This window comes from Ovis canadensis, chromosome 17, assembly GCF_042477335.2.
Source record: "Ovis canadensis isolate MfBH-ARS-UI-01 breed Bighorn chromosome 17, ARS-UI_OviCan_v2, whole genome shotgun sequence".
Taxonomy (NCBI): Eukaryota; Metazoa; Chordata; class Mammalia; order Artiodactyla; family Bovidae; genus Ovis; species Ovis canadensis.
The window spans coordinates 80,330,852-80,357,665 of NC_091261.1; the positions used below are offsets into that span (position 1 = coordinate 80,330,852).

General features: G+C 52.7%; 2 protein-coding genes and 1 long non-coding RNA gene across 5 annotated transcripts in view; 2 read left to right on the plus strand and 1 right to left on the minus strand.

Moving 5' to 3' along the window:
- Nucleotides 1-4,608, plus strand: part of LIMK2 (LIM domain kinase 2) — a 52,138-nt gene extending 47,530 nt beyond the window's left edge. For all 3 annotated transcript variants that reach the window (XM_069557047.1, XM_069557050.1, XM_069557049.1), the window contains 4 exons: nt 189-363; nt 1,045-1,100; nt 1,870-2,027; nt 3,212-4,608. In XM_069557047.1, the coding sequence (XP_069413148.1) occupies nt 189-363; nt 1,045-1,100; nt 1,870-2,027; nt 3,212-3,356 (534 nt within the window). In that variant the 3' untranslated portion in view covers nt 3,357-4,608. The remainder of the gene's footprint in view (nt 1-188; nt 364-1,044; nt 1,101-1,869; nt 2,028-3,211) is intronic.
- Nucleotides 4,609-5,740: 1,132 nt separating this feature from the next.
- PIK3IP1 (phosphoinositide-3-kinase interacting protein 1) lies at nt 5,741-16,461 on the minus strand. Its single transcript, XM_069557051.1, has 6 exons — nt 16,140-16,461; nt 15,095-15,211; nt 14,892-15,011; nt 13,832-14,026; nt 13,658-13,736; nt 5,741-7,313 (listed from the first exon to the last, which is right to left on the minus strand). Exons 1-6 carry the CDS (start codon nt 16,207-16,209, stop codon nt 7,109-7,111), a joined length of 786 nt encoding a protein of 261 aa, XP_069413152.1. The 5' UTR covers nt 16,210-16,461; the 3' UTR covers nt 5,741-7,108.
- LOC138422324 (uncharacterized) lies at nt 15,047-21,133 on the plus strand. The gene is made up of 2 exons (XR_011249834.1): nt 15,047-16,589; nt 18,775-21,133. It is a non-coding gene; the product is annotated as an uncharacterized lncRNA (long non-coding RNA).
- Nucleotides 21,134-26,814: the final 5,681 nt, after the last annotated feature.

Consider the following 26,814-nt stretch of genomic DNA (forward strand, 5'->3'; position numbering starts at 1 on the left):
CGTACATGACTGAAGCGACTTAGCAGCAGCAGCCATGCAGAAAGCGCAGACTGAGAAAACAAACACCATGCCCCGTTCGTCAAGACACCCCTTGGTCATACGCCTCTTCTCTCCTTCTCTTGGGACTGTCCGGTCTCCGTCCCATTGTCCCCCGCCCCCTAGGGCTGACCTGACCCTTGTGCTCTCAGGACAAGACAGTGGTAGTGGCTGACTTCGGGCTGTCACGGCTCATCGTCGAGGAGAGAAAGAAGCCCCCCATGGAAAAGGCCACCACCAAGAAGCGCACCTTACGCAAGAACGACCGAAAGAAGCGCTACACGGTGGTGGGGAACCCCTACTGGATGGCCCCGGAGATGCTCAACGGTCAGTCCTGACACCCCGGAGGGCAGGCGGGGCCACGTCTCGCAGCAGAGCCCCAGGGTGTGTAGATCAGGTACCCGGAGCCGGGGGTGCATGGTTTTCATCCCGTGCCAGACTGGACCTCGAAGACGCCTCCCTCCCTGAGATCAGCCCTGCAGGCTGGCTGGCGCCCCGTCCTGGGCCCACGCTGAGGTCTGACCACGGCTCCTGTGCCCCAAGGGGTAGCTGAGCACTCAGGCGCTTTACTGCCTATTCTCGCTCCGTGCTGAGAACTGAGGTGTGCTGCCCCCTCGTGGCTGAGGCGCAGACCAGCTGCAGATGCTGGCCGGGCCTCCTGAGCCAGACAGGGCCGTGAGACTGCATAAGTGGCCCACTGCAGCCATTTCTGAGGTCTTTAGTCAGAGAGTGCACAGGAGGCAGTGCCAGAGTCCAGGCGCAGCCTGTCCCAGTTCTCGTTCACTGTCCCGTGCGGCTTCACCCTGGGCAGTGTTGTTTCATGAGACCTCTCTGAGGCTGACTGAAGAGCGGTGGTTTTCAGACGGGGCCTGTCCCCACAGCCTTAGAGGCACCCCCACAGAACCTCTCCTAGCCCTGGCTCTTGGCTCTGGCCTGACCTGGCTCCAGACGCAGTGCAGAGCAGAGATGGGACCAAACCTAACGGCCTGCTCTCCTGTGTTTCCGAAGGAAAGAGCTACGATGAGACGGTGGATGTCTTCTCTTTTGGGATCGTCCTCTGTGAGGTGAGCCCAGCACGGAGGCCAGGCCTGAGGCAGCAGGCCTGGCAGCCCGGCCCCGCAATTGGGATGGGTGCTCCTCCTCCTAGGATACATAGTGCCACAAAGTCAGCAGGAGCAGAGGGCCGTGTTGGTTATCACGGGTCTGTGGACATGTTCGAGTCTCACTGCTTTAAAAATATCGTTCAGTCTAACAGAAATCAGTTGAGCATCTACTCTGTGCAGAGCCCTGGGCTGGCACCAGAGGGCTTCAGACATGAATCAGATCCAGTGCCTCCCTTCTCAGGGCCCGAACCCCAGCACAGGGCAGGGCGGGGCTGTGTGGAAGCCGCCCCTCCAGAGGCCGGTCAGGGGCGTCGTGCTTCTGCACTGAGGCTCCTCCAGATTCTCTAGTCAGGAGACAGGCCTGCATTAGCAAGATACGGAGAGATGGGATGGGGCAGCCCTCTCAGCTGGGTTTTTACCTCCTTCCTCTTCTGTTTATTTGACTGCGTCTGGCCTTAGTTACAGCACGCAGGCTTCCCTCGAGGTGCAGCACGCAGACTCAGTGGTTGCAGCACACAGGCTTGGTTGCCCTGCAGCATATGGGATCTTAGTTCCCTAACCAGAATTGAACCTGTGTCCCTGCATTGCCAGACGGATTCTTAACCACTGGAGCACGAGGGAAGCCCCTGCCTCCCACTTCTGACCATCCCTCCTGTCCTGTCCCTGCACCAGCACCCCCTCCCCCACCACGTGGCTGCACCGTCCCTGACCACTGTCTTTCCACCTGCAGATAATCGGGCAGGTGTATGCAGATCCTGACTGCCTGCCCCGAACACTGGACTTCGGCCTCAACGTGAAACTCTTCTGGGAGAAGTTTGTCCCCACAGACTGCCCCCCAGCCTTCTTCCCCCTGGCCGCCATCTGCTGCAGACTGGAGCCTGAAAGCAGGTCAGAGTCCACACCCCTCGCCCAGCCCGCATGGTCCTGGGATGCTCGCCCCAGTCCTCAGCCATCACCAAGCTTTTCCCAGGCGCAGGGTGGCCAAAGCCTTGAGCTCACGGATGTAGCCATCAACCACTGAAGCCACCTGACGACCCTGACGTGTCAGTAGGCAGGGAGGGAGACTGGGGTGTTGTAGCAAGTGACCCAGAGACAGCGTTAAACTTTAACAACAGGAAATTCACCCAAACCTATATACCATGCTAACACTGTCTTCAAGTTTCCATGTTCCCATGTCCATGTCCAAACACATTTTTTTACACAGTTATCTTAAATAGAGGAAAGTCTGATGTTTTGCTTTGCATTTTTGTCACTACACAGTATTCCAGATGATCATCTCTGTTGACTGTGAAATTCACTAGGAGACTGTAGGAACATACGTGTGCAGATGTTCAGGGGTTTCCAGTTCCTGCTTACAGTAGGCATTACAATGAGCATCTTTATGCATTAGCCAATTTTTTCCTTTAAAGAAATATTTTTAAAATTATCTTTAGTATATGAGAACATGTATTTAATATGTGAGAAAGCGACAGATACTATGGAAAAAGGACTCAAGCCAAGCAAAAAGGGTTGTTCAGGGTGCAAGTTAGCATCTTTAAGATGGTGGTCAGAGTAGGTCTTGCCAAGAAGGTGACAAGATGTTTAAGCAAAATCGAGGAGGAGATGGGGGAATGGACCTGAGCTGTCTCCAGGGCAGTAGGAGCCAGGCGTTCTCTTTTTTCCTTGGGGTGAGCTGCCAAGACTGTGGGAAGCCCCACCCCGGGCAGACCCCATCGATATGGAAACGACTTTCAGTCTCAAGACTGAAAGGATCTTTGAAAGGGCACTTAGTCCAAACCCACCTGTGATGATTGCATTTTCTCTGAGACCTGGAAGCGGCTTTTCTTCTCCTGGACTTGATTTTCAAGCCGCCCCTTCGAGCCAGACCCACCTCCCCCTGTGTTATTGCCGCTCATCTTTGCAGCAGCCTGTGCAGCCACATGACCCTGCTTCCCACTGAGGCACACCAAGGTTAAGGGCTTGCCCAAGGTCAGACACCCAGGAAGTGGTGGAGCCACAGGCCTGGGTGCCTTCCTTGCCACCTCACTGCCCGCCCCCACCCCCATAACTCACCTGTCTCCTCCTCTTTCTAGACCGGCATTCTCCAAACTGGAGGACTGCTTTGAGGCACTGTCCCTGTATCTGGGGGAGCTGGGCATCCCACTGCCTGCAGAGCTGGAGGAGCTGGACCACACCGTGAGCGTGCAGTACGGCCTGATCCGGGACTCACCTCCCTAGCCCTGGCCCAACCCCCTTCCGGGGGCCTCCCCCAGCCAGCACTGCCTCCTCTGCGCCCATCCCTGCTGCGGGCAGGGCCGGCCACGCCTCCCGGGGATCGGCAGCTCATTCAGAAGCAGGACTGGCCATCCTCCTACGTCCCCGGAGGCAAGCGGGCACAGCACCAGGGAAACGTCCCCACAGGTCCTGGAGCCCGGTTACTGTCCGTAAATCCAACACTCGCCTGGAAGCTGTGAAGAAAAACAAAGCCTGGTCCCTGAGCCAGGAGGAGTCTGTTACTCATGACCACTTGGGAGCGCCTTGGCAGTGGATTCCCAGAGGCCCTTGCTGACACTAACCAGCGCACCCTGGACCTGCTGGGCAGGCTCCCGGGTGCACCGCTGGCGGACCCTGACGCCTCTGGTTCGGCCGGTGCAGGAGGACTTCTCGTGGAGTGTGGCAGAGAGTGCGGCTGTCCGAGGACGGGAAGCTACCGCAGTGCTCCCTGGCCCTGGCGCGTCCCGCCCTCCCCTGGGCAGCGTTGAGGGAGTGGGCTGTAAAGCGTCTCCTGGTCGGTTTGTGGTGGGTCCGGCCAGGAGTCAGGAGCAGGGCTGGTTTCTGTTCGCCTCCTGGACCCCGGGGCCCCGTCGGCTCGAGGGGGAGCCTCCACTTGTGTTCTCACGCTGAGCTCTGGACTGGCGGGGAACTCGTGGGCGCGTCCTTCCTGCGGCGACAAGCAGTCACCCAGGCCGAAGGCAGAGGCCCCGCCCTCGGAAGCCCTGGTGTCCCGGCTGCTGTCGTGTGCACGCTCACGTGTGCTTCATCCGGGAGCCCGGCTTGTGTGGGGCGGGCTCTGGAGGACATGGCTGGTGGCAGGCCCAGCATGTGGGGTGTGGGCTGACCCTGCACCATATCTGCTGAGTGAGGAGTGGGTTTGGGGCCTTACTGCGGTGTGAGTGGTTGTGCTGGGGGTGGGGGCAGCTGGGTGGTGCTGGAGAAGGCGGTTGCCGTTCAGACTGTCTTGGTGTTGTACCTGTGGGGGTGATACGTGAAACGCTGTACATAGACCTGATGAGCTGTGGGACTAGGTGTTGCCTCTGGCCAGAGTCCTTGCTGTCACGGCTGTGCTCAGGTGTGGAGTGCCCTGGGCTCCTGGCAGCAGGGAGGCCGGCATCGTGCGGCTGGTGCTGCCTCGGTGGTCCCCGCAGGAGTGGGGGTGGTGGGCCCAAACCGGGCCGTGGAGCAGACCAAATAAATTAAGCAGTTAACGTGACTGATGGTGCAGAGAGTGAGAACGCGCCTTGCGGCCTGGTTCAGGGAGACGCACGTGGAGGGTGCACTAGCCACTTTGAGGCCCCGGCCATGTGACCCCACAGCAGAGGTTCGCGTGCTCCGACCCTACCTCTTACACAGAACACCCGCCTGCTCCAGGGGACGTGTGCAGCCCAGCGGAGGCAGCCAGGCCTCAGGGCAGGTGACCCACCGCCTCCCAGCCATGCCATCCCCTCAGGGCCACCCAGGCCCGCCCTCCAATGTCCGTGCACTCCCACTTGCCCGGCTGTCCTGGAGTCCTCACTGCAGGGCTGGGTGCCCCCTTAACGGAGGAGGAAGTGTGTGCTCATCACCCCTGCCCCTGGTGTCTCCTTCCAAGAGCTCAAGGGGAAACCTGTTTCCTGTGTCTGCACACAGGGCCTGTGGGGTGCCGGCTGGGCCAGGTGATGTGATCTGGCTCGTGGGATCCTGGGCACAGCACGCGTCCACAGACCCAAAGGTGGTTTCTCCTGAAGCTGGCTGGAGTCAGTGCCAAGATCTAGTTCCTGGAAAAACACACACTAGGGTGCCCCTTGCTGGCAGCAGTATAGAGTGGTGACTGGATACAGGCAGAGGTCACCCTGGGTGTTCCTAGAGGCTGAGAACCTGTTGTGAAATCCTTGCTAAAAAGCCCCCCAAAAACTGCCATTGGTAGCTTCTGCTGGAGCCCTAGGAGTCACCCTGCGGGGACCTCCCTCGGCCCAGAGCAGCTCCTGGGAGCCCATCAAGCCCTGCACACCCATCCCTCCTCTAGCTGCTGCAGCAGCCCCATCCCCCAACCCTGTCTCCAGCCCATCCCTAACCTCTAAAGAATGCTGAGGGGGAGAGGGTCTGCAGTGACTGGCTGCCCTCTGCCATGCTGCACAGCCTCTTTCCTGCAGCTTTGACCCAAGAGGCTTTTCTGGTGACGACGCTCCAGTTACCAACCACCTGGCCGCTGCTCCTGGTGTGGACCAAAGGGAAGGACAGACAGCAGAGCTCACCCTGCATGTGTTGACAAGGTAATCAAACGCTTCCCAGCTTTTGAGGAGTGTCCTGACACCCCACAAGAACTTGGCAGTATGGATTTTTTTTTATGTTGAGTCAAATGCAGAGCCATTTCCTGCACTTTTATTCGCAGGTGTCAGAATGAGGTATATAAAAACATGTACACAGAAATGCTTTCATAGAAAAGTAGAAACCGGTCATGTCTTCTGCATCATGACCAACAAGAGACCCCCCGAGGCCTAGGTCCCCTCAGCAGGTGACTTCTGGGAATAGCCTGCTGGAGACAGACAGCCCCACAAACCCGGCCTCTGTGAACGGTGGTGGCAGGGCTTTGGGAAGGAAGCTCTGTGGCCAGGTTAGCTCTGCTGAGACCCCCGAGTGTGCCATCACAGGCTCGAGGCTGACCGTGCCGGGAGCTTCCTCTTTGAACCTGAGTGTCACTCTCTTCGGACCCCTTCTGTCCAAAAGGCGTCAGGAGCCCTAAGGTCCCTTCCAATAGGTCTTCAATTGTTTCACAAGTTAGGGGTCGTGACCCTCACCCTGCTTCACCACAGGAAGGTGCTGGCCCTGAGGCCTTCCGTCACCTGCCTCCCGGGGGGTCTCCGGGTTAACCTCTGAGCAGCAGGTCACAAGGCCCCACCCACAGCGCTGTTCCTGTAGGTCAGCTGGCTGCTGTCTCAGCCCTGGGGATGCAGAGAGGCCACTGTGCATCCTGAGAGGAGGCCGTCGGGGGTGCCCCGGGCCCGCTCAGGCCCTGGGGGCTGAGGCAGCTGCGAATCCCTCACCCTGCTCCTCAGTGGAATGTTCAGTGCCATTCTTCCCTTCCTCTCCTTTCAGAACAGGAGGAGCCCTGGGGCCCTGGGGCCCTGGGGCCCTGGGTCCGGCCCGCAGTCCTCAAGGCACATCACTGCCAGCAGCCTCTGCCTAGATCCTATGCTCAACCCACAGTGCTGACTTTCATACAGACTCGTTTCCATTTCCCAGAAATGGTGAGGAGGGGACTGCGTCCTAAATACTGAAAAAACTAAATACATTTTTTAAACACTGCCTCTTGACCTACGTGACCAGAACTGTGAATAACAGCGCACGCCACTCAGACCCACAGCGAGCACGTGGGGAGGCTGAGGCTGAGGCCACCTTGCACAATGAAGCACAGGGGAGCTGGGGGAGCCCCCTGTCCGTCCCTGGTTTGGTTCCGGGGCACAGGAAGCCCCTGTCACAGCGCTGCTGCGGGGGCTGCTGCTGTCCCCATCCGTGGGAAAAACCCCGCTCCACGGTATGGAGAGCGAGCCTTGCAGGACACTGCCCAGCCTCGCTCTCAGCCCACAGGGCCACCTGTTCCTGTCTTCGGGTTCAAACAGAAAAAGGGGGGGTTTCAACCACAATAGAAAGTGTAGCTCCTCCCAGCTGTAGGGATGGGGGTAGGTGGTCCTGCACCAGTCTCTGCAATGGGCTCCTGCCCATCGTGGGGGGGCTCAGGCGCCTGGAGTGCCTGCCTGGCCCATGAGGGGGGCACTGCCCTCCTGAAGGTCGACTGGAGTCTGGCTGGCGTGGACCACGACGGTCTTTTCATCCATGATCTCGCAGGTGGGGTTGGTGAAGGCAGACAAGGGCAGGGTGACCCGCTGCAGCTCCCGCTCACACGCTTTCTGCTCGTGCTGGGCTTTCAGGTCCTTGCCCCTGGTAGGAGAAGAGGGAAGAGTCGGGCTGTGCCTCCCGCACAGCCTGCTCGTAGGCCAGCACCCTGAAGCCCGGCAGGGGCTGGCCGCAGTCACAGCCAGGCAGGGCTGTTCTTCCAGACTGCCTTAACTCAGCAAGGAGCTCCTAAACCTTGTCTGTGAGATGGGGGTGACAGGAGCACGACCCTCCCTCAGCTGCAGTGGGGCTCCCTGAGGATGGTGGGGACGAAAGAGACCCTTAAAGCAAAACGAGGCACCACAGGACCCACCCAGAAAAACCCTCAGCCCTCACCCATAAAGCTGTCCAGAAAACTGACCTGACCATCCTGTTCTGAGACGCCTCATGCAAAAGTCTCAGAAGGTGTGAGCTCTGTCTGGAAATGAGGGCCTCCACGGAAGGTGTGAGCCCTGGCTACAAAGAGGGACCATCTCCTCCAAGTGCAGTGGGCAAGGAGCCTCTGCAGGCTGCTCGGGTCGACGGGAAACGACACAACAACCATGGGACCCCTGAGTGTTCACAGGCCTTCTGGTACTCCGTGACCCAATCAGGCTGAGGTGTTACCCCATTTTATTGACATGACGTGCTCCATGCTGAGGGCTTGACGTGCGCCTCACTTCATTCTGAATCCTAACAATTAGGTGTTATCATTCATTTTATAGATGAGGAAGTAAGTCCAAAGAAGCTGAACTCTCCAAATGGCACGGTGGGCTCGAGCCCAAGTCTGTTGGATTCTGGCTGATGCTCAAGAGAAGTTCTGACCTCATCAGGGTCACCCCCCAACAAAAAGGATAGGGCAGGGCCTCACCCACCCAGTCTTCCGGCTGCATGTCCCGTCCGCTCCACTGGACCAGCCACACCCACTGCAAGCCAAAGGGTGTGGTGTGCGCCTGGCACACTGCACGCCAGAACCCAGGTCAGCATCCTCTTAACACAGCAATCAGACACGGCTCAGCCATCAGAGGAAATCTTCCCGGAAGGAGCCCATCCCGAAGAGGCCCTGAAGCAAGCAGCTGATGGATGACCTGGTGCGGCAAACAGGCCTGCCTCAGAGTCCCCAGGGAGACAGCCGAGAGCAGACAGATGACACAGCCATCACCCAGGGAGGTGCAAGGACAAAGGTTTCCAGAGTCATGAACGCTGAGGACACGGGCGCTGGAGGGGAAAGAGCAGGTGCCTCCTAATTGCCTTTAAATCAACCAGTTCTCCGCCCCGGACCAGCCCATCCTGGGCTGTGTGACACTCGGCCTTGGGGAGCCTTGGTTTCATCATCTCTGAAATGGGAATGATACCTGACTCCAAATACGATGATGAAAATGGAGTCACTCAGTTCTGTCTGAATCTCTGCGACCCCATGAACTGTAGCCTACCAGGCTCCTCCGTCCATTGGATTTTCCAGGCAAAACTATTGGATGGGAAAGCATTTCGAAAACCATGGGACTGCTATAAAGCTCACAGAGGGCTGTTGCGATTTGCCCTGAAGGTGATGTGACTCACCAGGCAACGTTATCTTAATCTGGGCTCCCACGGGAACTCTCCTACTGGACAGCCAGAGTGAGTGTTGTTTATGTGACCCTGACCCCTCTAGGCCTTAAGCTTCATCATCCTGTAAAACAGGGAGCCGCACTTGAGAACCTTCAGGACCCCTAACATCCTGTGAGATCCTGAGCATGACGTGTGCCCCGCGCACCCCTGCTCCTCACTGTTGGGTCACAGGTGGCACACCTGTGCACTCATGCCCCCGACTCGCCCTGGGTGGCCAAGTCTGCGTGTAAGCCTGCAGCTCCTGCCCGTCCTCATCGGGCTCTGCACTGGACACCCTGAGCCACAGCAGAGGAGCTCCCCGAGCCCCTGGAGGGCTGAGGAGGGCCACGCAGACACGGCTGCCTGGAGCAAGTGCACCCCCACTCACGGCCCGAGATTCGCTCTGCCCCTGGGCACTTCTCGGTCACAGCTACTGCCACCTAGAAGAGAACACCTCTGCCTCTGGCATACAACAGAAAACTACAGTCTGCCCATGTCAGGAGAAACTTGGAAAGCCTGGATTTAATTATATTAAGGAAGAGTCCCTTGGACTGCAAGGAGATCAAAATAGTCAATCATAAAGGAAATCAACCCTGAATATTCATTGGAAGGACTGATGCTGAAGCCCCAATACTGTGGCCACCTGATGCAAAGAGCCGACTCGTTGGGAAAGCCCAGCGCTGGGAAAGATTGAGGGCAGGAGGAGAAGGGGGCGACAGAAGATGAGATGGTTGGATGGCATCACTGACTCGATGGACATCAGTTTGAGCAAGCTCCGGGAGATAGTGAAGGACAGGGAGGCCTGGTGTGCTGCAGTCCACGGGGTCGCAAAGACACACAACTGAGCGACTGAACAGCAAGGGAGCCCACAAACAAGCCAGCAGAGAACCAAAGGCCATCTACAAAAGCAGCAGAGTACGTGCCCAGAGCCTTGAGCCAAGGCCTGAATTTCCTTTTGCTGAAGGAAGAAGGAAAGCAGGGACTCCTGCTTCCCAAGGACCCACTAAGGTGCCAGGAAGTGGCCTTCCCACCTTCCACCCTGAGAAGGGCCACCTGTGCACCGGCTGGATGCCACACCCTTTACACATGCATCATCTTTGTCTCATTTCCACCCAGCACTGTGTGTCATCCACATTTTATAGCCGAAGAAGCTGAGGCTTTCCTCAGCTGCCTCCTTTTCCAAGCATCTGGCTGTGGTCCGCCAGGCTGTTGATAATGGTGAGGCTGCGTCACACACAAGTCTTGAGGGGGGGTAAAAATCAATGTGGATAATGGGCAGAGCTGGGCTTGAAGCTCAGCCAAAGGTAAATGCAAGGAGCAAGTGCCGGGACAAGTCCGGATGGCAGCCTCTTCCATTTAGAAGCCTCAAAACACACTCAGCCCCGCGTGCCTCCTGCTAATGGCGCCTGTGGGTCCAAGAGGTGCCACGGCAGCCCCCAGAGAGGCCACCAGCATGGCTGCACTGACCGCCAGGCAGCTCAGCCCCTTCTCACCACCTATAAGGACATCCAGGCTGTTGTCTGGCAGCCAAGAAACAACAAAAGACTCATTCACTAACTCAGTTCCTCTCCTGGGCAGGCGGAGGCGACGTTGACTGACAGTTTTCCCCTTGCCTTTTTATCAGAGCCAGAGCACAGACACTGCGCTCGGGGCAGGGAGCTGCAGGCTGGCCACCTGAACCAGACAACCAGGACAGGGGCCCATCAGGCTGAGCCCTTGCCCGCTCCCACCTGCCTCCCTTCCTCCCGAGAGGAAGCCTGGTGCCTGCCCGCCCCTCCTGGCCAGGGGAAAACTCCCTCCCGTTAGCCTCCTGGCCCTTGGAAGGGTTCAGATTCAGAGCTTTCAGGAATTCTATCCTGACTGCTCCAGGGTCAGGCCTGGTGGCCGGGCTGGCCAGAAAGCAGGAGTGCACGGAGCTGCTGTCTGTATCTGACATCCTCTTGCTGGGTGATAGAGGCACCCAGGACCTCCTTCAGGCAACACAGGCTGCCTCAAATTATTACGTAACTCTGAGCACTGCTCTCGTCCCCGTCAGAAGTGGCGCTGTGCCACACTGCTGCTCAGGACAAGTTCCTCACGGCAGCCAAGGTCAGGAACACCAGCTGTCTGCCCAGACTACACTCATTTGATCGTCACAACAAACCTATGCAGCATCTACTAGGATCTCTGTTTCAGGGACAGGACAGCAGAAGTGGAGAGGCTCCATCATTTATTCACGCAGAGGGCGGATTTGGGATCTGAACCTAGTACTGCCTGTCTTTAGGAAGTGTTAGAGCTGGGCGGATCATCGCTGGCCTGCCCCCATGCTATTTTACACCTGAGGGAAGCAGAGAAGGCAAGTGACTTGTCCAGTGCCACACTCAGAACTGCTCACAGTTCCAGAACCTGGCTCTTTTGACTTCTAAGCCCAGCTGTTATAGTTTGAAAGTTTCTGTTTTACTTTGAAAGGTTCTGGGCATGTTCACTCAGTCGGGTCTAACTCTATTGCAGTCCCATAGACTACAGCCTGCCAGGCTCCTCAGTCCATGGGATTTCCCAGGCAAGAATACTTTGCTATTTCCTCCTCCAGGGGATCTTCCCAACCCAGAGATTAAACTTGGATCTCTTGCATTGGCAGGAGGATTCTTTACCACTGAGCCACCGGGGAAGCCCGTACTGTCTTATGCAATCCAAAGCAAATTGGCACGAAGCTCCTGAGCCTTGCTGGACTTTAGGGAGACACTGGCAGTCCTTACTGGCCATGTAGCTTGGACACACCGCTGAACTCTCGGTCTCAGCTCCTCACTGTGAAATGGTGTAAAAGTGGTCCTTCTAGTGTGGTCCTGCGGCTTTGGTGCTATCGTCAGGGAAGGACACTCAAGTGGGTCTTATTAAGAAAGTCTAGGTGGCTGTGGTGGTTATTTAACCTGACTGGTGTTAGTCCAGGGTAACCTGGGGTGGGCATGGGTGTGCATGGAGAGGGGACACAGCTCTACGGAACAGATGAGACGGGAGATGCAGAGAAGTGGGAGGACCTGCGCTCCATGGCACTTCCAGGACACTGTCCTGTGACTCTGGGGAGAGAGAGGGGCTGAGCGCTTGCCTCCAGCCCACAAGCTGTTTCCTGTTGCGCAGGCTGTGCTCGGGGCGTTTTTGCTGAGGAAAGGGGTGGTCCGGTGGTTAGGAGTCTGGTGACTCGGTGCCTCGCCCTGAGATTACAGGAAAGTAAAAATAGGCTCCCGGGGCGCTCCTGTGACAGCCTAGAGGAGCAGATCTAGAAGCAAAAGGCGTGGCTTCCTCCTCCGGCCTGAGAACTGAGCTCGCGATTAAGGACATTTAGCAGTCAGTTCAAGCACCTGGAGGCCTGGACACTGTCACAAGACTGAAGGCAAGCCCAGTGCTATCCAGTGGCTGAGGAGGAAATACTTCAACATCTAGACTCAGCCAACATGGTTTGGGTCTGAGCTGCGAACTGTAACCAGGGCCTTCCCATCATTCCCCCTAACTCCCTGAAATGACAAACAGGTGCTCCTGAACTTGCCCCATCCACTGTCGTGCTGAGGGCAGCGACCTTATGCTAGGGGACAGGAGACCCTCTCAGGTCAACACTTCCCCTCTCTGAACCTGTGCTTCCTGAATCACAGAAGATCAGAGACGCGATGGAGCCTGGAGAGCACAAGTGCAGTGTGCCCACATTTTACAGAAAAGAGAAACAGCTATGGTTTACTGACCCCTTTCTTTGGGCCAGGCAGTCAAGCGTCTCAGCGACAGCCATGCCCTGGAGTAGAAAACAGAACCACCCTGCCCAAAGTCACGCAGATTGCTAGTCAGTGGCAGGACTGAGACTTAGCTCCACCGAAGGCTAAGTGTGTGACCTCAAAGAAGTCTCAGTTTCCTTATCTGTAAATATCATTGGCTTTATCGGGGGTGATTGTGAGGACTGAGTTAAAGTACACGTATCATTTGAAGCAGTACCTGGCCTTCAGAAATACTGCTACTATTACTGTTATTATTCTTACCAATATGTCCCCCTTTCCATCTGTAAAACAAGGCTGACTGCATCACTCTAGAGACAACTCGGTTTTATTTAATACTGGATAACCCGCTGGGGCTGTGGTCCTCACCACTGGAAAACGCAGGCCACCACATCACTTCCCTTATAGGAAGCCTTCCCAGACCACAGAAAAGAAATATCGCAGATAACTTAGGAATGGAAGTCAAATCCCCTGATTTTTGCCCAGCATTTTGCAAATAATCTTCCCAGAGTCAACCAGTGCTGGAAAAATGGGCACAACTCGATTATCATCACGCACTTCAACTCGCTTCTTTCCTCCTGTCCTAGAAGAGATCCCACTGCTCACAGCTCAGGATATTCAAGCCCCAACTGCAAAAGCAGTGGCTGGGAACCTTTTCTAGGAGCAGAATTTTATAACTCACAGAAAGAATTCAATCTCCCAGCCCCCACGATGAGAGCCCAGCTTCATTTCTGAAAGGCCACCCGCTTCCACAGCAGACAGCAGGGAATGTCAGTGTCAAGAGAGCTGGATGTGACTCCAGCCACTCCCGGACAGTATAACCTTGAGCGGGTTACTTCACCCTTCTGATGAAGGCGGCCTCACCTGTACAACGGGGAATAAGAATCCCTACCTCATCAGGCTTTCTGGGTGATGAGTAAAGGCACCAAAGAAGAGGGTTTGTCCAAGGCCACCTGGTGAAAACTAGAACCAAGTCTCTGCATCCAAGACCTCACTTCCTTTATAGGTAAGAATGCCACAAAGGAGTCTGGTTTGACTTTGTATACCTTTCTCTCCTCTCTCACCGAGCCCAGAAAAGAAGCTACTGACCTCTTGTAGGTGTAGCCAAGGACGATTCCAGCTCCAATGATAATGATGATCACCATCATGGTGATGCCCAGCACGTAGCCTGCCAAGGACACGACACAAGGTCCCATTAGCTCCACCCCAGATAATCAGATATTTCTCCTTGAATTCCACAAGGACAGAGGCAGGCAGTCATACCCAGGGTTCCCAGGTCCTTCTTCTCCTTGGAGTTCACCCGCACCCGTTGACTGATCCCAATCACTGGCTGCACAGCTGCAGCCTCGCTCCGGGCAGGCAGGGCGTTGGCAGGAGCAAACACCTCATCTCCTCCTGGCACTTCAGCAGCCTCCTCAGTTTCTGTCGTGGAGGTTGGCAGGCCCTGGGAAGTGGTATCTGGAGGTGAAGTGGGAAAACAGCTCTCATCAGAGAGTGGCCTGAGTTTGGGGGAAGCTGAGTGGGCCCATCTTAGAATGCACTGCACACACTGAAATCAAGACCCAGGGGCAAGATCTGGCCTAAAGGCTGCACCACAGCTGGAACAAGACAAAGAAGGCTGTGAGAAAGGGCCTCACCTGCCTCCCATGTATTCATATTCTCAAATTCTTGCCGTCTTCCAAGGCCCAGCTCAGCTCACCTCCAGGGGTAACCTCTATGCCAAGAGGCAATGCGTGACTCCTCTAAACAGCTCGCATTTGCTGAGCCCACACTTTATGCCAATCCCTATGTTACATGCTTACATATCCCATTTAAACCTAGAGAATTGTCCTTGCTGCCCTGGGAGCCACTCTGGTGTCTAAGAAACTTGGATTCAAATCTGGACCCTGCCACTGCCTTTGGTAAGTCGCTGAACTTCTCTTTAATCTTAGATCCCGCAAACTGGGTGGAGGGGGGCTGTGAAAGAGTGCCTAGCACACAGCAGACACTATACAAACCGGCTCCTAAACCGAGGGGCGAGCTAAGGGCGTGGACCAACAACACACTTTTCCGCGGCTCCCCCAGCGGCGTTCCTGGCGCCGAGCTCGGTCGAGGGGCGGGGCCTAGCTGCCCACGGTTGTTTACTAGCCGCTCGCTGAGAATGAGCTCATTCCTGGCGGCGGCGCCGGCCAATGAGCTTCGGGTCTCGCGGCCTGGAGACAGCCCTGGCCAATCGGACAGCGCGGGGCGGGGAGGGGCCGGCCGGCGTCGCGCGGCCGCACGTGCGCGGCGGGTGCTGCGACAGCTCCTGGGAAGCCCTGGGCGCGGGGTCTGGGGCGGGTACCTGGGCAGCGCAGGTCCTCGCAAGGTCGCTTCTCGGGAGCTCCAGCCTCGCCGCTGACGTAGCACCAGGGCCCGCGCGGGTCCTGGTCCGGGTTCCGGCAGTAGCTGTGGTTGCCGGCGCCTGAGACGGGAGAGAAGGCACCATAGGCCGGGGTTGGGACACTGCCTCCGCCCGCTCTCCCGCCGCCCGGGACGGGCACTCACCCGACTCTGGGGCAAATGCCAGGCCGCTCTGCGCGTCCAGCCAGTTGAGGCAGCGGTGGCCCGGCGCGGGGGAGGGCTGATCCGCCCGGTACAGGTGGCCGTTATCCCAGAAGCAGCCTATGAGGAAGAGGAGCCCCCGACAGGACACTGAGTGGCGGGCAGGGGAGCCCGGGCCCACCCCTGCTGGGAGACCCTGCCCTCAGGTGGAAAACCCCGCCTGCCTCGCTGGGCTGTTGTGAGGCCGGAAAGAGAAGGGAGGGCGGGCCAGTGAAGAGCCCCCAGCCGGTGTCGGGCACCCTCTGCTCAGTGTTGGCTTTTTTCTTTTCTTTTTTTAAGCCGGAAAGCACTGCACAAGTGCAAGGGGTTGTTGCTCGGGAGCTTGTGACCACTTTGGAGGAAGGTGCAGGGGAGCCCTGGGTTCAGGACCGTCTGTGGAGACGGTGGGAATTTTGGATCAGGGGGTGGCAGGACCCCAAATCCATCCCTGTGTTGTCATTCTGTGTTATGTAAACTCTGGGGTTCTTGTCTCCATGGATGTGGAACTTTCACAGGCAGCATTCCCTCCCAAGAGAATCCTACAAAGGCCTTTATATCCAGTTAGGCAAAAGAGAGCCTCAAATGGAGGGAACCTGCCTAATTGCTGCCTGGATATGACTCCAAATTCCCACTCCCCTCAGCAGGAGGGCCTCAGGAAGGGGCTGGGTAAGGAGAGCAAGCGCTCTAGAGACACCCGATAAAGCCCCCCGAAAAGAACAGGACTTAGGAGTGGGGGAGGTGAACTCCCAAGTTCCATCCACTCATGAGCCACCGGCAAGAAAAAGAAAAGAGAAAGCGGTTATTTGCCTTTGTTCTTAATGGCAAAGATGGAGCTGCAAGCTCCAGGCAGGGAAAGGAGAAAGAAAAAAACAAAACCAACAAAGCTTTCAAGGGACAACAGGAAGCTGCCTCAAGCTCCGTTTCCTGTCTTCCTCCTGCTTGGAAAATAGGAAGCATCACCCTTTCTGCTTCATTAAGTTGCTGCAGAAAGGAAAGATTGTAATCTCACCTCCAGATCCATAGGCTTCTGCCAGGAGCATGTTGCTGACGAGGATTGTTCGCACCCAGGCCAACAGCATCCTCACCTCCTTCCTCCTGCAGGTGACTGACCAACCAGAGTCCAGCCGGGGTCCCCCTAGGCGGCGGCTCTGCCTCCCGTTCCCAGCCTTGCAGTCAGACCTGCTCTTGTTATGTGCTTCTGGTAAACAGCCTCTCTTTAGAACTGGGAGCTTCCAGCAAGCTTGCTGCAGCGAGGTGGTTTTTTTTATTTTTCCGGCTGAAAGGCGCCCCCTGGGTCCTAAGCCTCCTATGCCATGCTCATCACTCTGCCCTGAGTCAAGAGAGGAACTCAGCCAAGCGGAGAGAGGCAGAAAAGTTCAGGCTGTGCTTAGCAGTGGTTCAGCTTGAGACACGCACTGCCTGCATCCCGGGGCCTTTCATCTCTTCTGTTTACATTTGTGTGAGTACATAAGGAATAATTTTGTCAAGAGGCATCTCTGGGGGTTGGGGGCTCAGGGAGTTTGGAATTACAGTCAGTAAGTAAGGCAGAACCACTTAGGGAGAACATGTTAGCTACACAGCTTGGAGGAACTCGAGACTGGATGGGACACAGATAAGATAATCCAGGTGGGAGCAGGTCTTTAAACCCATTCTTGAAAAAAAGAAAAGGGCCTTGTGGTTTATACATGTTTATAAACACTGATTCTCTCTTTTTTAAAAAACAATGTAACTTTGCCAGTCATATCAGTCACATTCCTTTGCTTCTCTTTGGGGCTTGGGAGCGTCATATATAGCAGGAGCCCACTAGGGGTCTCTTTAGTTGGAAACACATGTCCTGAAGACATTGGGACATTTGCTCAGCTGTGTTTAATAGCCTGGCCTTTCTACCAGCCACGAATTCATATAGAGGAAGTTAAGGAAAGTGGTTGCCCTTTCCCCACCCCCACCTTGTGGGAAATCCATCTGCAGCGATTTATATGCATTATTAAACCTCACCACATCCATACGCCTGAGACCTTTTGGAGTTAGGCAACACGGCCCTCTTCCTGTCTGGCTGGCAGTGCCTGTTCCCAGGCAGCCTCAATAAACTGAGGGATGGAGCAGAGGGATTCGCCAAGACTACCTTGTGACTCAGGCTAGTCTCAAAATAGAAATGGGAGACGGTTTCCATCTGAGGGCTTGCATCTTGCAGGCAGTAATTTAGGGAGGAGGGGGACAAAAAACTTCACTACATAAGTTTCAAAAGTTTTCTCAGGGAAAGAAGCTAATGTTAAGCCAACTAATGTGAAGTGAATTTGAATTCACTACACTCAGATTCAGATGCGGAAAGGGCAGAGAGATGGGTTGAATTGAAAGAGAGATGAAATGAATTGACTCTTTGTAGAAGTTTGGTGACAGTGGGTTCCGTCCATCCATCAAATAAGACACATTGCTTTGTTTTTGCAATTGCTCTCCCATCTCTACACAAGCTTCTGGTCCTCTGACTCCTGACTTGGTGTCCACTGGGAATAACAGACATAAATACACAGATATGCCCAATTTTTATACTTTAATAATTCTAACATATTCAGGGGTCTTTTTTAAACACTTTTAATTTTACAAAAATTTTAAGAACCTCCTATAAGTACATGTTAGATAAGGTTCTGTATACTGAAATACCGAGAAGATATCTGTGAACAAAATATTTGAAATATCTACCTTCATGAAGCTTATATTCTAGATTAAAAAGAGAAATGACAAATCTGTAAAAATGTCAGGTGGTCTCAAGTGTTATGAAAAAAAGTGAAACTGGATAAGAGGGGGAGAGTAAGGAGGTGGTACCTCACTTGCTAAAGAAAGCTTACACTGTTTTCAAGGAGGATATTTTTACAGGGAAAAGACTGAAGGGGAAGTTCTTTGCGCAGTTTTCCTTGTGAGTCCTAAGTACTCTTACACCACTGCAAGAGATGTATGATACATATTTTATTTCATTACATAAACTGTATCAGCTTGGGAAGATGAGGATGCAGTTCTGATTTCAGAGTAGCAGGAGATTCTTTTGGATCGATCCCTCAGCATCTAATCTTGCTTTTGTAAGCAGTGAGCACTCAGTTATTATCTGATGAGATGCTCCTCCTTAGACTCTGAAGGGCTGCTTCTGCTGGATCATAATACTTTTCCTCCTGATTACAGTAGAGACAGCTGTGCTCAGGCTGGCACTTGAACCATTTTCAGATTATCCACTGTGCCCATATAGGAGTGCCAGGACTTTCTCCTCAGGAGCCCAAAGCTGCTTTACCTGTTGCTCTTATCATCTAATTTCTCCTTTTAAAGAACTGTTGTCTACCCTAACTTACACACTTTGATATACAGCAAAACCATGTTCTGTGCTGTGCAACTTATCTGGAAAAGTACTGCCTGAAAGAGATAAAAAACAGGCCAGAAGAGATTTCTTTCAGCTTAGTCATCTCTGCTTTTTCTCCCTTGTAACTAAGACGTGTATCAGAGTGGTTTGCTTTTTTTTGAGACTGAGGGACTCGTGTCTAAGTCCTTCAAAGGCATAATCTATTATAATAGGCTCAGTGCCTCCCTTCCTCAGGGAAATCAGATTGAGTTCAGAGATGTGCCTGTCATCATCACTGATGATGTCTTGTTTTTTCCCTTAGGATCCAAATTTGAATTTTGCTTCATGTATTGGCGCAATATTGGTCATTTTTTGTGACCTATAGTTATTTGAAACTTCAGATTTCTTCTGGAAATATTACTACAATAATAATGTGATACAGTGCTACCCAAAATAGTCACTTTGGATTGTTTATTTCCTGAAGATAACATGAAATATAATATTCCTATTTTACTAACTATTCCAGGGATGTTTCACTATTGGTTTCATGTTAAATCATTGCTAATCCAGAGAAGAACTAAAAAGCCTCTTGATGAAAGAGAACAGTGAAAAAGTTGGCTTAAAGCTCAACATTCAGAAAACGAAGATCATGGCATCTGGTCCCATCACTTCATGGCAAATAAATGGGGAAACAGTGTCAGACTTTATTTTGGGGGGCTCCAAAATCACTGCTGATGGTGATTGCAGCCATGAAATTACAAGACGCTTACTCCTTGGAAGGAAAGTTATGAGCAACCTAGATAGCATATTCAAAAGCAGAGACATTACTTTGCCAATAAAGGTCCATCTAGTCAAGGCTATGGTTTTTCCAGTAGTTATGTATGGATGTGAGAGTTGGACTGTGAAGAAGGCTGAGCGCAGAAGAATTGATGCTTTTGAAGTGTGGTGTTGGAGAAGACGCCTGAGAGTCCCTTGACTGCAAGGAGATCCAACCAGTCCATCCTAAAGGAGATCAGTCCCTGGTGCTCATTGGAAGGACTGATGTTGAAGCTGAAACTCCAATACTTTGGCTACTTGATGCGAAGAGTAGACTCATTGGAAAAGACCCTAATGCTGGGAAGGATTGGGGGCAGGAGGAGAAGGGGACGACAGAGGGTGAGATGGCTGGATGGTATCACCGACTCGATGGACATGGGTTTGGGTGGACTCTGGGAGTTGGTGATGGACAAGGATGCCTGTCGTGCTTCGATTCATGGGGTTGCAAAGAGTGGGACATGACTGAGTGACTGAACTGAATCCAGAGAGACAAGGCTATCGAATTACTTCAGAAAGAAGCCTCTAGAGCATTTCCCAAGAAGGATGGGCAGTTTGCTTTGAACTTAGCTCTAAGAAAGCCTTCAATCTGTCAAAAGGCTTGAGAATCCTTTTTGTCAGTGAAAGGGCCAAGGTGTTGGTTTAAAAACATCTGTGATGAGATCTAATGAGTTGACTGCAGATATTCCCTCCATATGATGTGCTATCAAAGGGGCCGTAAGTACTTCCCTGGAGACCCAGTGGTTACGACTCCAGGATTCTGCTACAGGAGACACGGGTTTGATATTGATCCCTGGTTAGGGAACTAAGATCCTGTATGCCTCGCAGCACGGCCAGAAAGGGAAAAAGTGACCGCTGAGATTTTGCTGAGAGGTGTTTGGGTGTACAATCACAAACTGAGCAGGGGGGTGATTTTATGAAGCTTGTTAGGAAATAATAGTCCAGTCAAAAGAGCTAAACTCCAAGGGTGTTTCTAAAGTTTGGCCTTCAGTGAGTTAGGTTATGTACATTTTGGTACATGACGAAGTGTTCAACAAACATTTGAAACAAAGGGGAAAAGCAAAATATGTGAAGGGAAGAGTCTAATAAGCCCACAGAGAGTAGTAATTTTTTAAGGGTAAGTAATAAAACATCCAAGGCCTTCCCTTGGTAAAGGACTCACCTGGCCAATGCAGGAGATGTGGGTTCAGTCCTTGGGTTGGGAAGATCCCCTCCAGTAGGAAATGGCAACTCACTCCAGGATTCTTGCCTGGAAGACCCCATGGACGGAGGAGCCTTAAGGACTATTGGGTTGCAAAGAGTCAGACACAATGAGCGACTAAAAAACAAATTACTTAGCATATGTAATCCCATGTATCCTTAGCCTCTCACTGTAGGGGTAGAGAATACAAACACAAACGTCAGGATTCAAGTCCCAGCTCTATTACTAGCTGCTAGTAGGGAAGCTACTAAACTCCCTGACTCAGTTTCCTTATATGGGAGAGAGAGAAAAAAAAAAACAGTGCCTGCATCACTGAGTAGGAGAAGGCAATGGCACCCCACTCCAGTACTCCTGCCTGGGAATCCCATGGGCGGAGGAGCCTGGTGGGCTGCAGTCCATGGGGTCGCGAAGAGTCGGACACGACTGAGCGACTTCACTTTCACTTTCATGCACTGGAGAAGGAAATGGCAACCCACTCCAATGTTCTTGCCTGGAGGATCCCAGGGACGGGGGAGCCTGGTGGGCTACTGTCTGTGGGGTCACGCAGAGTCGGACACGACTGAAGCGACTTAGCAGCAGCAGCAGCAGCATCACTGAGTTGCTGACATTCATGACGCCTTGAATAACTGTCAGTGTTCAATAAACATGTCCTTTTTTGTGTCGCTAACCTCGACTTAGAAGTGCTCAGCACATTTGCTGTTTTTCCGAAAATTACAATCCGGCTCTAAAGATCAGACTAACAACGTTTGAAAAGAAAAGCAATGTAGGGGCATTCATAAGTAGGTGTTGAAGAGGATGACAGGAGGAAAAGGAGGCAACCGAGGATGAGACGGTTGGATGGCATCACAGACTCAGCAGACATGAGCTTGAGCAAACTCCAGGAGATAGTGGAGGACAGAGGAGCCTGGCGCGCTGCAGTCCGTGGAGTTGCAAAGAATGAGACGTGTCTTTGAGACTAACAGCAGCAACCACAAAGTCTGACACAGACGATAAAGGTTTATCAGCTCAGTGATGATTTATCAAATGCTGTTCATAGGCGGGCACTAAGCTGAGCACTGAAGTTGCAACAGGGACCCCACCAGGTCCTTGTTCTAGAGAAGTTCTCAACCTTGTGAGAGGTTAGGCGTCAGTGGACAGGCAGAGCAGTGCAGAGAGGGACTCCCCGATGCTCCAGTGGCAGAGGGTCCATGCGTCCAATGCAGGGGGCCTGGGTGTGATCCCTGGTCAGGGAACTAGATCCCACATGCCTCAGCCAAAGAGTCTGCATGCCACAACTGAAGATCCCTCACGCTACAAAGATTGAAGATCCAGTGTACTGCAGCTAAGACCCAGCAAAGCCAAGGGAATGTTTTTAAAAAAAAAAAAATGCAGCATGTAAGAATTAAAGATTTTAAAATTTTAAAAATAAAAAAACTAAAATTAAAAAAAAAATAAATAAATAAATAAATAATAAATAAATAAATAAATACTAAAAAAAAAAAGAAGATAATCAAATGGACAATAAGCAATGGAAAGTTGCCTAAAGCTTACTTATTAGCAAAATGCAAATTAAAACCACAATAAGCTAAAATTTAAAAGACAATACCTAATGCCAGTAAAAATGTGGCATAAATAAAACACACATATATTGTTAGTACGGATGTAAAATGGTACAACCATTTGTAAAACTGACAGTATCTAATAAAGTGAAACACACACACACACACACAAAAAAATGCAAACATGTCACCAGTACTCTAAAGATTTCTGCTACTGGGACTCAAAGGAGAGGTGAGTGGTCTAGTTTTAAGAGGTCAGAAAAGGCTTATCAGAAAAAGTAAAATCTGAAAGGGAAAGATCCATATTCTCGGCAGGTCGGAGGTCGTACAGAAGCCTGGCAGGGGGCTGTCGCCATGGCTGGGGGCTGTTGCCGTGGCTGGTGGAGCCTTCAGGGAGGTGATTAAAGTGAGGCTGAGAAGCCAACAAGTGAAGTCGAAGAGGGAAACACTGACCAGGTTGTGGAGGTTCCCGAGTGTGGGCGTTATCCTGAAGACGAGGCTGATCCAGTATAGAGCTTGTGTTGTAGTGAGCTGACTCGGGCCGCAGCGTGCAGAATCAGAGGAAGCCGAGGCAGAGTCGGAAGGCCTAGAGGAGGCCGCTGCAGTGGCCTAGGTGAGAGAATAGTGGGCCTGTCCTGGGGCTGAGGCCACCTGGGTGTGAATGCAGCTCTCCCCCGATGGACAGGAGTTTGAGGAAGTTCTGGGAGTCAGTGATGGACAGGGAAGACTGGTGTGCTGCAGTTCCTGGGGTTGCAAAGAGTCAGACACGATTGAGCGACTGAGCTGAGCTCCCACCTAATAGCTGTGTGACCTCAGGCAAGTTACTTAACGCTCCTGTGTCTCTGTTTCCTAATCTGGAAATTGAAAATGGTAATAAAATTTACCTCAGAGGCTTGTTGGGAGGATTAAAGCACCCAGAACACACCTGTCCGACTCAGTCTCACAGACATAGGCAGTGCGGCTGAGGAGATGCAGCGTGTGCGAGGAAGAATGAGCAGGACTCTGGCTGAGGGGGTGTTCGGAGCAAGCCGGGGGACCCACAGAGCCACTCGCTGAAAGCAGGAGCCAGACGAAGAGCAGGCTGCGGAAAGGCTGAGAAAATGTGGCCAAAGGTGTGTGGCTGGCAGCTGGGAGAGTGTCTAAAGTTAGAGAAGCTGTCTCGGGAGGGAGGGAGGGGTCAGCTTTGCCAAATGCTGCCAGGAGCGTCAAGGAAGAGCTGACTTCCCTGGCAGTCCAGAGGCTAAGCACGCATGCTCCTGACGCAGGGGGCTCCAAGTTTGACCCCTGGGTCAGGGAACTAGATTCCTCCTACTGCACCTAAGAGTTCACAGGCTGCAACTAGGACCCCCGGGGCGGCCAAATAAACTAAAAAAAAAAAAAAAATTTTTTTTTGCCATAAACTGGGGAGGTCAGAAGTGTGGAGTCCAGGAGCTGTAGACCGTCAGGGAGAGGAAGCAGGAAAGGAGCAGCTTGGATGTGGAGCTGGACTCATTGCCCTTGGCCAATTGCTAGGTCTGGTGTGGGCAGTCACATGACGTGATGGACTCTGCAGGCTGACTTTAGGGAGGCAGCACTTCTGCTGTAATGTTTGCTGTGGCTTCAAAATGTAAAAACGCTCATCCGCGTTATTTCAGGTGTGCCTAGCATGATCGTGGTGTTTGCCGTGGATTATTTTAATTTGTCCTACATGGCTGTAGTTATTAATAGCATTTATATTTACATGAGAGGGAAACGGCAATCCACTCCACTACTCTTGCCTGGAAAATCCCATGGATGGAGGAGCCTGGTTGGCTACTGTCCGAGGGGTCTCAAAGAGTTGGACACGACTGAGTGACTTCACTATATTTACGTGAACAGTGTGTAAATTGGGTGTTTATCTGTTAAATCTGTCCTGGATGCAGGAATTAGCATGTAGCTGGGAAAATATCTCTGTATCACCTTTTGAATCCTGAAATTCTCCTCCGCTGAATCCTGGTGATGCTCTCAGTAGCAGCTGTGTCTGGGCTGAATCTCCTTCCCCATGTCGCTCTCCTCTCCTCCCTCTCCTGCTCTGCACTGTCACATGCATCGTTCTCGTCACCCACCTTTTCCCACACTTAGCTTCATCCCATCTCCTCTTCAGAGACATCCTTTAGGGACTTCCCTGGTGGTCCAGTGGCTCAAAGACCCCACACTCCCAATGCAGGGGGCCTGGGTTCAATCCCTGGTCAGGGAACTAGATCCTGCATGCCACAACTAAGAGTTCTTATGCCACAGCTAAAGATCCCACCTGCTTACAGTTAAGACCCCGTGTGCCTCAGGTAAGACCCGGAGCAGCCCTCCCCGCAAAAAAAATATATATATAAATATATATATAGTTTAAGAAAATATTAATAAGCATTGTAATATATAATCTCCAGACTCTGTTACAGTAAAATGAAGAGAGAAGAAAAAAATAAATTCCAAACAGGATCATAGAGTGACTATAGCTGGAGGAGGTGCAAGGATGAGGGAAATGAACGTCTCATTACTGCGAAGCCCAGATAACAGAACCGAGCGTGTCACAGGGGAGTCGTAAGTGGACGCAGTTTGGCCCCAGCTTGGCAAGACCCTGCCTTCAGTGATAGGAGGTTAGGTATCAGCTTCAGACTCTGTGTGTCCTGTGAGTTCCCAGTGGCATTTCTACCTGGAACTTTCTTCTACGTCTACCTTAATGGCTCAGCTGGAATGCAGCCATCGCCGCCTAGTGTTCTCGAGCTTTATGCAGTATTGGCAGCCGCTTCCTTATTGTCCTGATATTAGAAATAGAAATTCCGCCCAGTTGCAGCCAGGTTGTCGCTGCCCGGGTGGTGGAGGGGCACTTCCACTTTCCAGGACCTTGTCCCTCCCAGTGCCGAGGGGCCTTTTGTCGCCTTCAGGAGCCGTCAGTCAGATTCTCAGATTCGTGGAGAGGCTCCCCGCCCCTCGGGTGGCTCTGCCGTCAGCCATCTCACCGCTTGCTGCTTGTGCTGTCTTGGCTGTGAGAGAGTAAAGCCTGTCCCAGTAAACACGGCAGTGCTAACACGCGTAAAGCTTTAAAAGAGCGGCTCACACGCATGGAGAGCTATCACCATTGATATGATTGTTGTTACTGCCACCATCCCAGATGAGCAGCTGAAGCCCAGCTGAGCCTCCGATTTTGCTCTTGTTATGCTGATGGTTACGAAAATCCACATGATCTAGAAATGGGGTAGAGAATACTCGGTTTCCTCTCCGTTTTGTGGCCACCAAGGAAGTCCCTTGCGAGTCCTTTGATGCACCAAAGTTTTTTAATTTTGAGGAAGTCTAATTGGTCTGTTTTTTTCTTTGGTTGGTTGTGCTTTGGGTGTTATATTTTACATGTGTTTGTTTAGCCGTTCCAGCACCATTTACCCATTGGCTCAATGGTAAAGATTCCGCCTGCCAATGCAAGAGATGCTGGAGACTCTGGTTTGATCCCTGGGTCGGGAAGATGCCCTGGAGTAAGAAATGGCAACCCACTCCAGTATTCTAGCTTGGAAAATCCCATGGACAGAGGAGCCTGGTGGACTACAGTCCATAGGCTCACAGAGTCAGACATATCTGAGCAACTGAGCATACACCCACACCCTTCTCATTAAAATAATTAGGCAGTGTCTTTTTTTTTTGTCCTACTGTGCTGTGCTTGGGTTTATCAAGCTCTTTTGTCATCCTGCTTTCTGAGTTGGTATTTACTATTTAGATAGCCTTGTTTGCACTGTCTCTTCTGGAGCCAGACTCACTAGCTCTCAGGTCCCACCCTCAAGACGTCAGAGAATTCTGGCTGTATTTTTCAGTTCATCCTCCCAGAAACTTGGACCACTCCCACCTGCCTCAGCCCAGACCTGCCAGTTGTAAATTGAATGTCTGGGGTAAAGGACTGCTAAGAAAGCCTCTTTCTTTCTTTTTTAACTGTTTAAAATTTGTGTTTGTTTTTGGTTGTACTGGGTCTGCGTTGCTGCACATGGGCTCTCTCTAGTTGCAGAGATGGAGGGCTGCGCTTCCCTGCGGTCCGCAGGCTTCTCGTTGCAGTGGCCTCTCTTATTGTGGAGCACGGGCTCCAGAGCACATAGGCACGGTAGTTGCAGTGCACGGCTTAGGTGCTCTGCAGCACGCGGAATCTTCCCTGTCTAGGGATCGGACCCACGCCCCCTGCACCCAGCGGGTGGATTCTTATCCACCGTACCATCAGGGAAGTCCAGAAACCTCTTAGTGGAACCAGAGCTCTCCAGAGATCAGGAGTTACAGCCTCACAGTCTGCTGTATGCTTTTTTGTAAATTACAGCCTTACAATCTGCTGTATGCTTTTTTGTAAATTACTGTCCTGGAGAAGCCATATGAGGAAACACATGGGGGAAAAAAAAAAAAACTTATCTTTTGAACTTCTCCCGTATTGCCAAAACAAGCCCCTACAGGCACTGTCTGTGTATGTAACGTGTCCCCATCCTTAGCCAGGAGGCGCTCCCCGATGACGCGGCTTGTTCAGCTTGTACAGTGCCCGCATGTGTCCTGGGAGCAGAATTCACCCCTCATGCCCGCCATCATCCTCACCAAACTCAGCTTTCCTACTGGGCCACCAAAGACAGAATTTACATCTCAGTCGTTCCCCCGAGGGAAGTCTGAAGTTCCTTCTTCCCCGCTCTAGTGAATAACCAGGCGAGGGGCCCCAGAGAAAGGACGCGCACATGCTCTGCAGCTCTTTAAAGGGTCAGGCTCATGGCTCCCAGAGCAGACCGGAGGGAGGAGGGATAGCCGACCAAGTCCACAGTTTCCGGGTGTCTGTTCTGAGCTCATG

Bases quoted from the DNA above. Each gene is read 5' to 3' on its own strand.
- PIK3IP1 (XM_069557051.1), bottom strand. From the start codon at position 16,209: ATGCTGTTGGCCTGGGTGCGAACAATCCTCGTCAGCAACATGCTCCTG. The intron at 14,027-14,891 runs GTACCCGCCCCA...CTTCACCTCCAG, and splicing joins CGAGGACCTGCGCTGCCCAG to ATACCACTTCCCAGGGCCTG. The intron at 7,314-13,657 runs GTCAGTAGCTTC...TTCTCCTACCAG, and splicing joins CTTGGCTACACCTACAAGAG to GGGCAAGGACCTGAAAGCCC.